General features: G+C 47.4%; 1 protein-coding gene across 5 annotated transcripts in view; it reads left to right on the plus strand.

The window, feature by feature from the left end:
* Positions 1-16,083, plus strand: part of tcf12 (transcription factor 12) — a 318,722-nt gene that overhangs the window by 62,071 nt on the left and 240,568 nt on the right. For all 5 annotated transcript variants that reach the window (XM_070858349.1, XM_070858348.1, XM_070858350.1 and 2 more), the window contains exon 4: positions 15,965-16,038. In XM_070858349.1, the coding sequence (XP_070714450.1) occupies positions 15,965-16,038 (74 nt within the window). The remainder of the gene's footprint in view (positions 1-15,964; positions 16,039-16,083) is intronic.

Raw genomic sequence — 16,083 nt, forward strand, 5'->3', positions numbered from 1 at the left:
CATCATCCAGGGTAATGTCCTTCCTTACAATTGCAATGATTTCCTCTTTAACCAGCAGCACCATCCTGCCTCCTTTTCCTTTCTGTCTATCCTTCCTAAATGCTGAATACCTTGGATGTTGAGTTCCCAACCTTGGTCATCCTGGAGCCATGTCTCCGTGATGCCAATCACATCGTATCCATTAACTGCTATCTGAACAGTTAATTCATCCACCTTATTCCGAATACTCCTCGCATTGAGGCACAGAGCCTTCAGGCTTGTCTTTTTAACACACTTGGCCCCTTTTGAATCTTGCTGTAATGTGGCCCTTTTTGCTTTTTGCCTTGGGTTTCTCTACCCTCCACTTTTACTATTCTCCTTTCTATCTTTTGCTTCTACCCCCCCCCCCCCCCTTCTATTTCCCTCTGTCTCCCTGCATAGGTTTCCATCCCCCTGCCATATTAGTTTAACACCTCCCCAACAGCACCAGCAAACACTCCCCTTGGTTCCGATCCTGCCCAGGTGCAGACCGTCCGGTTTGTACTGGTCCCACCTCCCCCAGAACTGGTTCCAATGTCCCAGGAATTTGAATCCCTCCCTTCTGCACCACTTCTCAAGCCACGTATTCATCTGAGCTATCCTGCGATTCCTACTCTGACTAGCACGTGGCACTGGTAGCAATCCTGAGATTACTACTTTTGAGGTCCTACTTTTTAATTTAACTCCTAGCTCCCTAAATTCGTCTTGTAGGACCTCATCCCGTTTTTTACCTATATCGTTGGTACCTATATGCATCACGACAACTGGCTGTTCTCCCTCCCTTTTCAGAATGTCCTGCACCCGCTCCGAGACATCCTTGACCCTTGCACCAGGGAGGCAACATACCATCCTGGAGTCTCTGTTGCGGCCACAGAAACGCCTATCGATTCCCCTTACAATTGAATCCCCTAGCACTATCGCGCTCCCATTTTTTTTCCTGCCCTCCTGTGCAGCAGAGCCAGCCACGGTGCCATGAACTTGGCTGCTGCTGCTCTCCCCTGATGAGTCATCACCCTCAACAGTACCCAAAGCGGTGTATCTGTTTTGCAGGGGGATGACCGCAGGGGACCCCTGCACTACCTTCCCTGCATTGCTCTTCCTGTTGGTCTTCCATTCCCTATCTGGCTGTGGACCCTTTACCTGCGGTAAGACCAACTCACTAAACGTGCTTGTGGGCTCGGACCATTACTGCCCGCAAATAGCGAGCCAGTGTGCAACGCCTCTGGTTGTGACACCAGTTCGATTTTTGGCTGCCGCCCGACCCGTAGTGCTCGGTAAAGCGCCCTGATGGGAATACCTGTGGAAGCTGTAGAAGTGGCCACAGTGAGGTCAGTAATGTCGACCTCGGTTAAGTGTGATTGTGTTTTTTTTTACAATTTATGTTTGGTGGCATGAGTTATATATTGGGAAAATTTTTTTGGTGGTTTTCTTTATCGGGTCCTTTTTCTTCCCCCGAGGTCAGATGTATAGCTTGGGATTTTTACTTAGCTTCAGCCGGCCAAGCGCCTTAAAAAGAGATGTGCAATGCCTGCCTTAGCGCTTCGCTCCAAACTCCGGGCCCTGCTGATGAATGTTCCACGACTGAATTTTTCCCCCCATATCTTTAGTAAGGGGCCTGCTATTACTTTGTGGAATGATTTTTGTTTATCGGATTTCCAATGCAATAGGACATAAAGTAGGATTCCCAAATTAATTATACCTGCCACTTTCACACTCTCCCAATTCATCGAAATATAGAAACATAGTAAATAGGTGCAGGAGTAGACCATTCAGCCCTTCGAGCCTGCACCACCATTCAATATGATCATGGCTGACCATGCAACTTCAGTACCCCATTCCTGCTTTCTCTCCATACCCCTTGATCCCTTTTAGCTATAAGGGCCACATCTAACTCCCTTTTGAATATATCTAACGAACTGGCCCCAACAACATTCTGTGGTAGAGAATTCCACAGGTTCACAATTCTCTGAGTGAAGCAGTTTCTCCTCCTCTCGGTCCTAAATGGCTTACCCCTTATCCTTACATACTTACATACGCACATACATACATACATACATACATACATACATACATACATACCTCTGTGACCAGAATTCTCTGTGCTGTACGATTGTATCGTGTGTTAATGGTTGAATTGTTAACCCACAGCACTATTGCCAGTTACTTTTGAACTTCAATAATATTGTTGCATCATGTTTGCTTGGATCTTTACTAGGACTGCAATTTTGACGCTGTGTAGTTCAGTGAGCTGCAGCTGTGTGTTCCCAGCTGCCTGCAATCTAACCCTGCAGTGGACACACAACCTACATCGTCTCCTACTGTGCCTAACCCAGAGGAGTTGTGAAATTCATTGTGACTTGTATTTTTGGAGATAGGCTACCTTAGCTAAATTAAATTTTGATTAACCTCGATAGGATGATTTTTTAAATGTTTTACATTGCACTAATAAAGGCAATACATGCTGGTCTTGCCAGCGACGCCCACATCCCAGAACGAATAAAAATATTTTTTAGGATGGGTGAGGGGCTTTGGGGTGAATATGTGCATAATTTAACATGCACAATATTTAGATGGTCTAATTTCCTGTTGGACAAGCGAACGCTCCAAAAATAGTATTTCAACAATTTGCCATCGTGTTTGTACAAATTTTTTTGAGTCATTGGCACAGTAAATGCAAATGTTGTTAAAATTGTCAGTTTGGGAAGGAATTGTAGCGAGGAATCGTGTACGGTAGCATAGTGGTTTTGTGACTGTAATCCAGAGGACTGGACAAATGATCCAGAGACGTGAGTTCAAATCACACCACGACAGCTAGGGAATTTGAATTCAGTTAATTAAACAAGATCTGGAATAAAAAGCGAGTAACAGTAATGATGACCATAAAAGTATCAGATTGCCATAAAAACCCATCTGGTTCACTAATGTACCTTAGGGCAGGACATCTGCTGTCCTTACCTGGTCTGGCCTATATGTGACTCCAGATCCACAGCAATGTGGTTGACTCTTAACTTCCCTCTGAAATGGACTAGCAAGCACTCAGTTGGACAAAATCGCTACGGAAAACAATAAGAATAAAACCAGACAGACCACCCAGCATCGACCTAGACACCGGCTTCGGACACAATGGTACACCCAGTCTAGTCGACCCTGCAAAGTTCTCCTGAATAACATCTGGGGACAGGCCAAAATTGGGAGAGCTGTCCCATGGACAGGTCAAGCAACAGTCTGACGCAGTCGTACTCACAGAATCATACCTTTCAGCCAATATCCCAGACTCCTCCATCACCATCCCTGGGTATGTCTTGTCCCACGGCAGGGCAGACCTTCCCGAGGTGCTGGCTCAGTGGTATACTGTTGGGAGGGGGAGTGGCCCTGGGAGTTCTCAACATTGACTCTAGACCCCATGAAGTCTCACAGCTTCAGGTCAAGCATGGGCAAGGAAAGCTCCTGCTGATTACCACCTACTGCACCCCCCCCCCCCCATAGCTGATGAATCCGTACTAGTCCATGTTGTGAAGAAGCACTGAGGGTAGCAAGGACACAGAATGCACTCTGGATGGGGGACTTCAATGTGCATCACCAAGAGTGGCTCATTCGCACCACCGCTGTTTGAGTCCTGAAGGACATAGCTGCCAGACTGGGCTTGCAGCAGGTAGTGAGAGAAACAACACAAGGGGAAAAGCTACTTGACCTAGTCCTCCCCAATCTACCAGTTGCAAATGCGTCTGTCCATGACATTGGTAGCAATGACCACCGCACAGTCCTTGTGGAGATAAACTCCCGTCTTCACAACTGAGAACACCCTCCATTGTGTTGTATGGCACTACCACCGTGCTAAATAGGATAGATTCAGAACAGATCTATTGGCTCAAAACTGGATATCCATGAAGTGCTGTAGGCCATCAGCAGCAGCAGAATTGTATTCCATTCACAATCTGTAACCTCCTGGCCTGGCCATTACCATCAAGCCAGGGAACCAAGAGCATGCCAGGAGCAGCACCAGGCATAGCTAAAAATGAGATGCCAACCAGGGGAAGCTACAACACAGGACTCATCATCATCATAGGTCATCCCTAGGAATCGAGGAAGACTTGCTTCCACTCCTGAAGTGAGTTCTTTGATGGCTGAACACTCCAATACCAGAGCCACAGACCCTGTCACAGGTGGGATAGATAGTCGTTGAGGGAAGGGGTGGGACTGGTTTGCCACATGCTCTTTCCGCTGCCTGCGCTTGATTTCTGCATGCTCTCAGTGACGAGACTCTAGGTGCTCAGCGCCCTCTCGGATACACTTCCTCCACTTAGGGTGGGCCAGGGACTCCCAGGTGTCGGTGGGGATGTTGCACTTTATCAGGGAGGCTTTGAGGATGCCCTTGTAGCGTTTCCGCTGCCCATCTTTGGCTCGTTTGCCATGAAGGAACTCCGAGTAGAGCACTTGCTTTGGGAGTCTCGTGTCTGGCATGCAGACTATGTGGCCTGCCCAGCGGAGCTGATCGAGTGTGGTCAGTGCTTCAATGCTGGGGATGTTAGCCTGAATGAGGACGCTGATGTTGGTGTGCCTGTCCTCCCAGGGGATTTGTAGGATCTTGCGGAGACATCATTGGTGATACTTCTCCAGCAACGTGAGATGTCTACTGTACATGGTCTGTGTCTCTGAGCCATACAGGAGGGCAGGTATTACTATAGCCCTGTAGACCATGAGCTTGGTGGCAGTTTGGAGGGCCTGGTCTTCAAACACTCTTTTCCTCAGGTGACCGAAGGCTGCACTGGTACACTGGAGGTGGTGTTGGATCTCGTCGTCGATGTCTGCTCTTGTTGATAGGCTCCTGACATAACACAGGACTACATGCATACTAAACAGTGGAAACAGCATGCTATAGACCAGTGATGGGCAAAATACGGCCCGCGGGCCATCTCCGGCCTGCCAAGTCATTCTATTCGGTCCATTGGATGGGATAGAAATAGAACGCAAGCCAAAACTCGAGCTACACATTCGCCGATCCACTTTCACTTCTCATTGGTCGGAGACAGACCCGAACTGCAACCAAGGAAAAGGCATAGTAATACTTCATTCAAATTAATAATTCACACAAGCGATTCTCCCTGGCCCGATCTTAAAAGGATCCGCTCCATAATTCTGTGACCCAATGCCGGACGTCTGTGCCCAGAATTCATTTCGTACTCGAATAGGCCCTATCCAATTTAGAGTGGAATCAGGGCTGCTCATCTCCAAAACTCTTTTACCGAAGAAAGTGGCACTGCATCTGTCCTCTCCCGGTATCCAGAGTAAGATAGCAGGAGATTTCTCATCTGGCACCAATTGGGACGGCATTAGTAATCTTTCCAGAGGGATATAAGGATGACTGAGGTGGGAAGTTGATGCTAAAGAGAGTGCAGTTTTTTTTTGCAGCACTGATTTACACAGACCAGAAGATACCACAATATTTTCAACTTTTATCTCATTTCTAAGCAGTTATCGAATACATGCTGTGTATGTAAGATAGCATCTGACTATTCTCTGAATTTATGTTTATGCAATGTTTCCTCTGATTTTTTTTTTCCACGTACTGTCCCTTTAAATTTGCTATGCCGCCAACCACCTAAGCAGCTGCGTATGCGCAGTATCTCTTACAGCAGCAAGATCCGCAGAGCGGCCTGCGCAGGACCGTGCGATTGGTGCAACGTTGCTGGGTGGCCCTCAACAGCTCACCAAAACTTGATAAATGGCCCTCCAGCTCAAATAATTGCCCATCCCTGCGAAAGACAGAGTTAAGCGGTCCCACAACCAATAGATCAGATTAAAGTTCTGCCACATCAAATCGTGAATGGTGGCGGACAATTAAAGAACTATCAGGAAGAGGAGGCTCCATGAATATCCCCATCCTCTGTGATGGTGGAGCCCAGCACGCGAGTGCAAAAGACAAGGCTGAAACATTTACAACCATCTTCAGCCAGAATTACGGAGTGGATGATCCATATCGGCCTCCTCCTGAGGTCCACAGCAGCCAGTTTTCAGCCAATTCGATTCACTCCATGTGATGCCAAGAAACTGCTGTGTGCACTGGATACAGCAAAGGCTATGGACCACAGCTGCAGTGAAGAAGACTTGCACCCCAGAACTAGCGGCGCCTCTCGCCAAGCTGTTCCAGTACAACGACAACACTGGCATCTACCTGACAAAGTGGAAAATTGCCCAGGTATATCCTGTCCACAAATAACAGGACAAATCCAATCCGGCCAATTACCCCCATCAGTCTACTCTCAAGCATCGACAAAGTGCTGAAAGGGGTTGTCGACAGTGCTATCAAGAGACACTCGGCAATAACCTGCTCGCCGATGTTCTGCCAGGACCACTCGGCTCCAGACCCCATTACAGCCTTGGTCCAAACGTGGACAAAGGATCTGAATTTAGGGGTGAGGTGAGTGACTGCCCTTGACATCAAGGCAGCATTTGACCGAGTGGAACATAAAGGAACCCTCGTAAAATTCAAGTCATTGGGAATCAGCGGGAAAACTCTCCATTGGTTGGAGTCATACCTAGCACAAAGGAAGGTAGTTGTGCTTGTTGGAGGTCAATCATCCCAGCCCTAGGACATCGCTGCAGGAGTTCCTCAGGGCAGTGTCCTAGGCCCAACTATCTTCAGTTGCTTAATTAATGGCCTTCTCTCCACTCTAAGGTCAGAAGTGGGGATTTTCACTGATGATTGCAGTGTTCAGTTCCATTCCCAACTCCTCAGATAATGAACAGTCCATGCCTGCATACAGCAAGACCTGGACAATATTCAGGCTTGTGCTGATAAGTGGCAAGTAACATTTGCATCACACAAGTGCCAGGCAATGACTATCTCTAACAAGCGAGTCTAATCACCGCCCCTTGATATTAAATGGCATTACCATCGCCGAACCCCCACCATCAACATCCTGGGGGTCACCATTGACCAGAAACTTAACTGGACCAGCCACATAAATACTATGGCTCAAGTGCACTGTGGCTGCAGTGTGTGCCATCTACAAGATGCACTGCAGCACCGTGCCAAGGCTTCTTCGACAGCATCTCCTAACCCCGCGACCTCTACCACCAAGAAGCACAAGGGCAGCAGGCGTTTGGGAACACTATCAACTGCAAGTTCCCCTCCCAAGTCTCCCACTATATCCTGACTTGGAAATATATCGCCATTCCTTCATCGTCACTGGGTCAAAATCCTGGAACTCCCTGCCTAGCAGCCCTATGAGTACGTTCACTGCACGGACTGCAGCGGTTCAAGGCGGCGGCTCACCACCACAACCTTCACAAGGGCAATTAAGGATGGGCAATAAATGCTGGCCTTGTCAGCGACGTCCGCAACCCGGGAACTAATATTTTTTTTTAAAGTTTGTGGCTGACGGCTGGTAATGAGGCTGCATGTTGCCATTGATGTTTAGATTGAGATGTACAGTTCCAGTCGGAGTGAGAAATTTAAATGGGCTCCACAATAAGTTACAGGTGGTTTGTTCTGCACCTACACGTAACTTCACCAATGTAGTTCTCAATATGGTGGACACAATCCCACAAAGGTTAAAGCGACTAAATAGGTTTAAAGGTGTCCTCCATGTTTACTATAGCCCAGATTAAAATAAATTTTAAATTGTGTTATGTCACATACTGCACAGTAGGTGGCATTTAGAAAGAATCCTACATTTATGAATGGGACCGATTGGAGTCATTTCTTGTGCTTATGAATTATTTGTGGGTTAAATTCCTTATCAGCTGCTTGATTATTCCATACAAAATGCCATCAAGATGCAAGGTTATTGTTAAATCTTTGCTCTCCTGATAAGCACTGGGGACAGATGCTTGTACTTTCGGTTCTGTATTTAACAGGCTCCTTCCAACTTGTCGAACGCGGAACTGTAGTGGAGGGAATGTCCATGTTTACTAGCAAGGCCAAACATGTGCTACTATATTGAACTTCAGTAACAATGAGCTATGGACTGAGCAAAGTAAACCAAGTCTGTAAGAGACAATTCAAGTACTGTCTATTAAAGCTGTTTGAAGTCCTGTTGCCCACAGCTGAATTGAAGAGTACAAATGAGTGCGTTTGAAAATCCAAGCTCTACAGTTTGTATTCCCATTCATGGAGTGAGCGGTCATTGCCTCGCCATATGCATAGTACACAAGAAAATACAGTATATTTGCGAAACAATTCAATAAAATCCCCTTGCAGTTGGTCAGTGCCATTTCATTCCATTATCAGTTATGTTTTTAAATTTAATAAAAATACAAGGTAATGGGAGACTGAAACCAGTGACTGGTGAAACGTTATTCTTTTTGCAGTGAGGTTAGAGGAAGAGCCACACTCCCAGTATGGAATCCCATGCAACGGTCTCGTGGCCCTGCAGCGGTGCATCATGGGCCAACAGCGAGTTCGTGAGACTGCCATTGCGTCCTATGAAACCCAGGGATAGAGGCCCTGTGGGAAGGAAGACAGTCGAAGTATGCGTGTCTGTATGTGTATGAACTAGGCCTATAAAGCAGAGCCTGGTCTCCAGTAGCTTTGGATTCCCTTGCCACTGGACCAAGACCTTGCTCTGTCAAGCCCGTGTGGCAGCTGGTGTGCAATGGCCACCCCACGTTAAAAGAATTCGTGCACAGGCAATTTCCACACTTTAAGATGAAGTTCGGGACCTGGAACATCAGGATCCTCATGGACAACCCTAACAGCAACAGACCGGAACGCCGCACCGCTATCGTTGCCTGGGAACTCGGCCGCTTCGACATTGACATCTCCGCCCTAAGCGAGACCCGGCGGGCAGGGGAAGGCCAGCTTAAAGAACAAGGTGGTGGCTGCACCTCCTTGTGGAAAGGCAAACCAGAAGCAGACGCTGCCTCCATGGGGTTGGCTTCACCGTAATAAACGCCGTCTGAGACTCCCCCTGCTGTGCATCATGACTCTCGAGACCAATGAGGAATTCTACTCCAGCCTCGAACAATCCCTGTCCTAAGTCCCAATGAGCGACATGCTAACCCCCCCCACCCCCACCCCTTGGCGACTTTAAAGTCAGAGTCGGAAAGGACACTGATCTCTGGGAAGGTGTGATCGGCAGAGAGGGGGTCGGGAAAGCCACTCCAATGGCATCCTCCTCCTGACAAAATGCTTAGAACACGGCCTCGTCATAACCAATACCCTGTTCCGTCAGAAGGACAAATATAAAGCTTCATGGCAACACCCTCGCTCCAAGCACTGGCCTCTGTTAGACTACATCATCATTCGAGCGAGGGACTGCAAAGATGTGTGCATCACTCGCGCCATGACGGGAGCTGACGACTACTGGACGGACCACTGCCTAATTTGCTCTGCCATCACGATCAACAGCGACGGCAACAAACAATGCTGCAGGAAAATCAAACGCCGGTGCACTCAAAGATCCTGCTCAGAAAGCCCTATTCAGCCAGCGTCTCGCTACCAACCCGACGACTCCCAGTGACCCAGAGACGCAGAGTATCCACAGAGCCTGGTCAACCCTCAAGGCTTCCATAATCAGCATCTGCGAAGAGACGCTTGGTCACTCGACCAGGAAACACCAAGACTGGTTCGATGAGAATGACCAGGAGATCCAGGAGCTAGTATGGCGCAAGGCATTCTTGGACTGGAAGCAGCAACACAACTCGAGGGCAAGAAAGCAGCTCTACAGACGTCTGAAGGCCGAGGTCCAACAGAAAACCCATGACCTAAAGAACAGATGGTGGGTGGAGAAAACTCAAGAAATCCAGCAGCTAGCCGACAACCACGAAGTGCGAGGATTCTTCAGCGCAGTCAAGACGACCCATGACCCAAGACCCAAGACCCAAGGTCCTACCCCACTACTGGCCAAGAACGGAGAGGCGCTCATCAAGGACAGAGAGGCAGTCAGTGCCCGGTGGAAGGAACACTTCGAGGATCTCCTCAACTGAGACTCTGCCTTCGGTGTGAGTGTCCTCGACTCCATCCCACAGCATGCCACCCGCCACCATCTCAGCACAACCCCAGCTCTCACGAGGTTGAAAAGGCCATTCGACAACTGAAGAACAAATCATCAGGAGCCGAAGCACTAAAACATGGCAGAAGCACGACTGGCACAGATCCATGACCTTACCTCTCTTTTATCTGGAAGGAGGAGATCATGCCAGTAGATTTGAGACACTGTAATCATAACCATCTTCAAGAAAGATGACCAGTCCGACTGCGGTAACTACAGAGGAATCTCCCTTCTGTCGACCATCGGGAAAGTCATCACAAGAACCCTCCTGGATCGCTGCCTTCCTGTTGCTCAAGAACTCCCCTCAAAGTCGCAATGCGGATTCCGCCCATGAAGGGGCACAATGGACATGATCTTCACCGTGCAGCAGATACAAGAAAAATGCAGGGCACAGCACCAACCCCTGTACATGGCCGCCTTCAACCTCACAAAACCTTCGACACTGTCAACCGTGAGGGATTATGGAGTGTCCTCCTCCGATTTGGCTGCCCTCAAAAGTTTGTCATCATTCTCCGCCTGCACCACGATGACACGCAAGCCGTGCTCCTGACCACCAGATCTACCACAGACCCATTCCACGTTCAGACCGGGGTCAAGCAAGGCTGTGTCATCGCACCAATGCTCTGCTCGATCTTCCTTGCTGCAATGTTCCATCTTGCCCTCAGCAAGCTCCCATCTGGAGTGGAACTAAATTACAGGACAAATGAGAATCTGTTCAACCTCCAGGCCCAATCAAAGGTCATCCCATCCTCTGCCATCGAACTACAGTAAGCAGATGACGCCTGCGTACACTCGGAGTTTGAACTCCAAGCCATCGTCAACACCTTCACCGAGGCGTACGAGAGCATGGGCCTTACACTAAACATCCGTAAGACAAAGGTCCTCTACCAACCTGCCTCCTCCTTACAGCACTGCCCCCCGGTTATCAAAATCCACGACGAGGCCTTGGACGACATGGACCATTTTCCATACCTCGGGAGCCTACTGTCAACAAGGGCAGACATCTGTTGGGGAAAAAAGAAGATTTCTGTTCCTCAAGGTGGACTCCCTGATATAAGGAATCGACAGCCGCCCGTATTGTATAGCAACCATGGAATCACGCAGATGAAACCTCGGTTAACCGGTTTTATTTGAACATGTTCGGGAAATGTTCCGATGAACACTTCAGAATACAAGAGTTCTACAAGCACAGTTATACGATTTTTCGATTTGTGCCACCCTCTTACAAAACCACCGATTGGCCTACTGCTCAGACTGGCTCTGAGTGGCTCTTCCCCCACCTGTCCATCTGCCACGGTGTCACCCTTCTGGAATGTGCTCAACTTTGCCTTAGTTTCTCATGATGTGTTGATTGACCTTGTTTCCCAGGGTATGTTATCTTTCTAGGCTGTTGATTCTCCATTGCCTTTGTTGTTCAGTACTGTGTATGTTTTCATCTATTTTCTGTGCTAAGGGTCAATGCAGTGTTGGCTATTTACGATGGTTCATTAACCATCAGGCATTGTTGCCTCCCTCTTCTTAACCCAATGCAAGCGAGTGTATAAGCGTGCTTTACATAAACGAATTTTACATAATCGGTCAATATTACAATCCATACCGTAAGACAGAGGAACTCCCGATTCCTCAGAACCTCCGAATTTCCTTATGCTTCTGAAGTGTACTTTTTACCCCCTTACACATCGATGACAAGGTCCAACATCCCCATCAGTGTGCCAGTGCAGCCTCCAGTCATCTAAGGAAGAGAGTGAAGACTAGGACCTCGAACCCGGCACCAAGTTCATGGTCTACAGAGCAGTGGTGATACTCTCCCTCCTATATGACTCAGACACAGCAGGCATCTCAAAACACTGGAGACGTACCACCAATGCTGTCTCCGCAAGATCCTGCAAATCCATTGGCAGGATAGACGCATCAATGTCAGTGTTCTCACTCACGCCAATATCCCCAGCACCGAAGCACTTGACCATGCTCGATCAGCTCTGCTGGATGGGCCACATCGCCCACATGCCTGACTCGAGACTCCCAAAACGAGCGCTCTACTCGGAGTTCCGACACGGCAAGCGAGCCCCAGGTGGGCTGAGGAAATGCTTCAAGGACACCCTCCAAGCCTCATTGAAAAAAATGTAACCTCCCCACCGACGCCTGGGAATCCCTGGCCCAAGACCGCCCAAAGTGGAGGAAAATCATCCGGGAAGGCGCTGAACAAGCTGAGAGCAAGCTGAAGCCAAGCGTCGACAGCGGAAGGAACACACGGCAACCCAGGCCCCCCACCCACCCGTTCCTCCAACCACCGACTGCCCCACCTGTGACAGAGACTGTAGGTCCCGCATTGGACTCTTCAGTCACCTAAAAACTCATTGCGATTGTGAAAGCAAGTCATCCTCGACTCCGAGGGACTGCCTATGATGATGGAATCCCATCATTTAGTTCCTAATCTAAATACAAGGATTTACAAGTAGTCTAAGTACAAGGAGTATTCGCAACTACTGTCGCCCCATCGTTGATTTTTAAAGTGCTGTTATTTTTTTAATCGCAGGATTTTTCTTTTAAACGTAATAGCCGATGGTGTTTATCAATAGTGGACATGTTTCCTGATCGTGGAGAGCTAGCTGGCTAACGGGATGCTGCTTGACACGGTACTGTTTTGGAAAACTGTTCTTGAGCATGATCATCCACTGCTAGTATTTTTAATAATTGTAAAATACTGAAATTTTTTAAAAAAGAAAAGGATCTCACTGCATCCATGTTATCACTTGGCGGCAGATTAGGAAAAGGGGAGGTGCAACGAGACCTGGGTGTCATGGTTCATCAGTCACTGAAAGTGGGCATGCAGGTACAGCAGGTGGTGAAGAAGGCAAATGGTATGTTGGCCTTCATAGCTCGGGGATTTGAGTATCGGAGCAGGGAAGTCTTACTGCAGTTGTACAGGGCCTTAGTGAGGCCTCACCTGGAATATTGTGTTCAGTTTTGGTCTCCTAATCTGAGGAAGGACGTTCTTGCTATTGAGGGAGTGCAGCGAAGGTTCATCAGACTGATTCCAGGGATAGCTGGACTGTCATATGAGGAGAGATTGGATCAACTGGGCCTTTATTCACTGGAGTTTAGAAGGATGAGAGGGGATCTCATAGAAACGTATAAGATTCTGACGGGATTGGACAGGTTAGATGCAGGAAGAATGTTCCTGATGTTGGGGAAGTCCAGAACCAGGGGACATAATCTTAGGATAAGGGGTAGACCATTTAGGACTGAGATGAGAAGAAACTTCTTCACTCAGAATTGTTAACCTGTGGAATTCCCTGCCGCAGAGAGTTGTTGAGGCCAATTCATTGGATATATTCAAGAGGGAGTTAGATATGGCCCTTACGGCTAAGGGAATCAAGGGGTATGGAGAGAAAGCAGGAAAGGTGTACTGAGGGAATGATCGCCATGATATTGAATGGTGGTGCAAGCTCGAAGGGCTGAATGGCCTACTCCTGCACCTACTTTCTATGTTTTTATGATCTAAATCTATCACATGGCAGCTGTCTGTCTTGAAAGATATTAGTGTAAGCGCCAAAGTAGTTTGTTACTTTACCCTGCTGCAACATTGTGAGTGATTGAAACACCCAGTTCTTGAGTGACAGTCCTTGTCCCAGATGGTGCAGGTGTAAATCACGGCCAGATGTTGAAGGCTGCACAGATTAACTCGTGCTTTCCACTTTGCTGTCTTCTATTTCCTCTCTCAACCACCTCTCTTCAGCCTCTGTCTCCCTGATGCAGCCCTCCAGTGTGGCCTGTTGTTAGCCACATCTTCCCAGCTTTGCATCGATGCTAAAAAAAAAAATTAATGTTTCCTTTACCAATGTCTTAAAACTTGAGGCAATCTTGAAGCATCTGCAAGTTTTTTTAGTCATACTCCTGTGGGGCGCTTTGGGATGTTTTACTACGTTAAAGGTGCTACATTAGTACAAGTTGTTACTGTTCTACCTACGATACCTTTGGACTATGCCCACTTTCTATTCTTGATGTAAATGAGGTAGCATTATCCAGCACTCTGGAATGCAGTTTGAGCCGCCATTGCTGCTTGATTTTCCCCAAGAATTGTGTGTGTGAGATATTGGAGTGCTGTCCTTATCCCTGTTTGTCGCCAGAGTGTTGTGGTCATAATACTTCTCTCTCCTTGTTTTCCCCCTCCCCATGAGATGCAAGTGGCATAAGAGATTTGAGCTCTGATTTGCTTGTTCTCGTTTCCTCTGGAGATGTAGCCACTCAGCTGGTAGTAAAATGCTCAAATGTTTCACATCCTTTTGCTTAAAGTAAAACAACTAATATTGCTACTTGGGCATTGACTTCAGCTTGTTTTTTGTGAGTTTGGAAGTCGGAGTGTGATATTCCCTCTGAACCCCTCAATAAATCAATAAATGAGTATACACTGCCTCATGTGACAGAGTCCTACATTGTCTGGTCTGTGTCGAGATTTGGTCAAAATGGGATGGTAATGGTGCTACTGACTGAAGGAGAGTAAAATGAACGTGACCTAACAACTACTGGAAGTTTGTGGACCGTTGGCAACAATAAACAGATCAGAATAGATTTGGGCTTGGGTCTGAAAGCACTTGTGATTGAATTACCCACTGTTGGGCTCAAGACCAGAATGGGTGAAGTAATGGAGAGCTGTTACCTGTGGATCCATAAACCAGGATTTTTGCAGTCTTTGGGAAAAGAAGGGTGTCGAGAGAATATCAGAAATATTGGGGGAAAAGATGTGTTTAGAATTTTATTCTTGTGTTTTTCTACATTTCTTCCAGGGTTTTTAAATTCAGTGAAGAGCAGTTAGAATTGGCATTTTAATGAATGGGAGTTGGTGCTGAAGTCAAGTTCAGCACACTTTTATGGGAAAGTTTTCATACTGGACATGTAATGCTTTTGTCAGTGCACTGGGTGACTGCAGAACACTGATTCAATTCTGAGATCTAGATTTGAATCCAGCCGAAACTGATGAAAATCTCCCCTCTAATCGCTTTTAAGCGTCTGAGTTACATGGGTTTGGGCAGCATCAAAAATATTCCTGGTGGGAAGTGCAAACCTGCCTCTAATATGGTACTTCTGGTTGAACCTCCCTTATCCGGAACCCTCGGAACCTGGCCTGTTCTAGGTAAGGGATTTTTCCAGACAAGGGGTGGTCACATTAAATTGGATGGTGCAGGTACTGAGCAAGAGGATATCGGGTGGCTTGGGGCTGCGAGTGCGGCAGAGAGATCATTGTGGGGGGCGGGGGGGGAGGGGGAGGAGAGGGGAGGTGGATCGCTGGGTCAGGCCAGCGATTGCAGGAGTCAACAGCGTGGAAGAACTTCAATTTGTTCATGTTGGAGTTCTGCGCATGCGCCACCCGGTGGCCGGGAATGGTTCTGGATGAGGGATGGTTGTGGATAAGGGAGTTCTGGATAAGGGAGGTTCAACCTGTAATTTGGGGCTCCAGGGATGGTTTGTATGGAAAATATCACTGGCACAGTCGGGATATTTTTTGTGGTTGGGGCTAAGATGTGTGGTCGGAACAGAGCTCGAGGGAACTTTACTTCATAGCTTTGCAGTGACTTAAAAATGCTTGGTGCTGGCAATGGTCCAACATGGAAAAGTGGCTCATTTCCTCATGTTTGCATCCTGTTGCCCTGAGCACAAATGTTCAGTAAAAACTGGAAATGAAATTAATGTTAATTACTGGGGCACAGCAGTGGTTCATGCTATAACTCTCCAAGAAAATTATTTGGTGGGTAGTATTAGGTTTTATAAGATTATAGAAAATGATTTTGTGGAATCTGACGGCGACATTTTACCTAACTGCAAACTTTCAAGAAAGGAAAAACTAACTTTATGTAGTGTGGATAAAGTAATAAACAAAGGCTAAAATGATACAAACACCTTATGAGACTTCTCTTCAGTCTAAGTAACAATATGGCTTTTTCTTTCGATAGTAATGGAAGAAAGAACTGGTACAACTTCTTGGGGATCAGCTGACCAATCAAGTCCGTCGTATGAATCCTCGAGGGTAAGTCTGCTTCAATTCTAATATTCGAAATAACTTCCAAACCAG

Source organism: Pristiophorus japonicus, chromosome 17 (assembly GCF_044704955.1).
Source record: "Pristiophorus japonicus isolate sPriJap1 chromosome 17, sPriJap1.hap1, whole genome shotgun sequence".
NCBI classification, from domain to species: Eukaryota; Metazoa; Chordata; class Chondrichthyes; family Pristiophoridae; genus Pristiophorus; species Pristiophorus japonicus.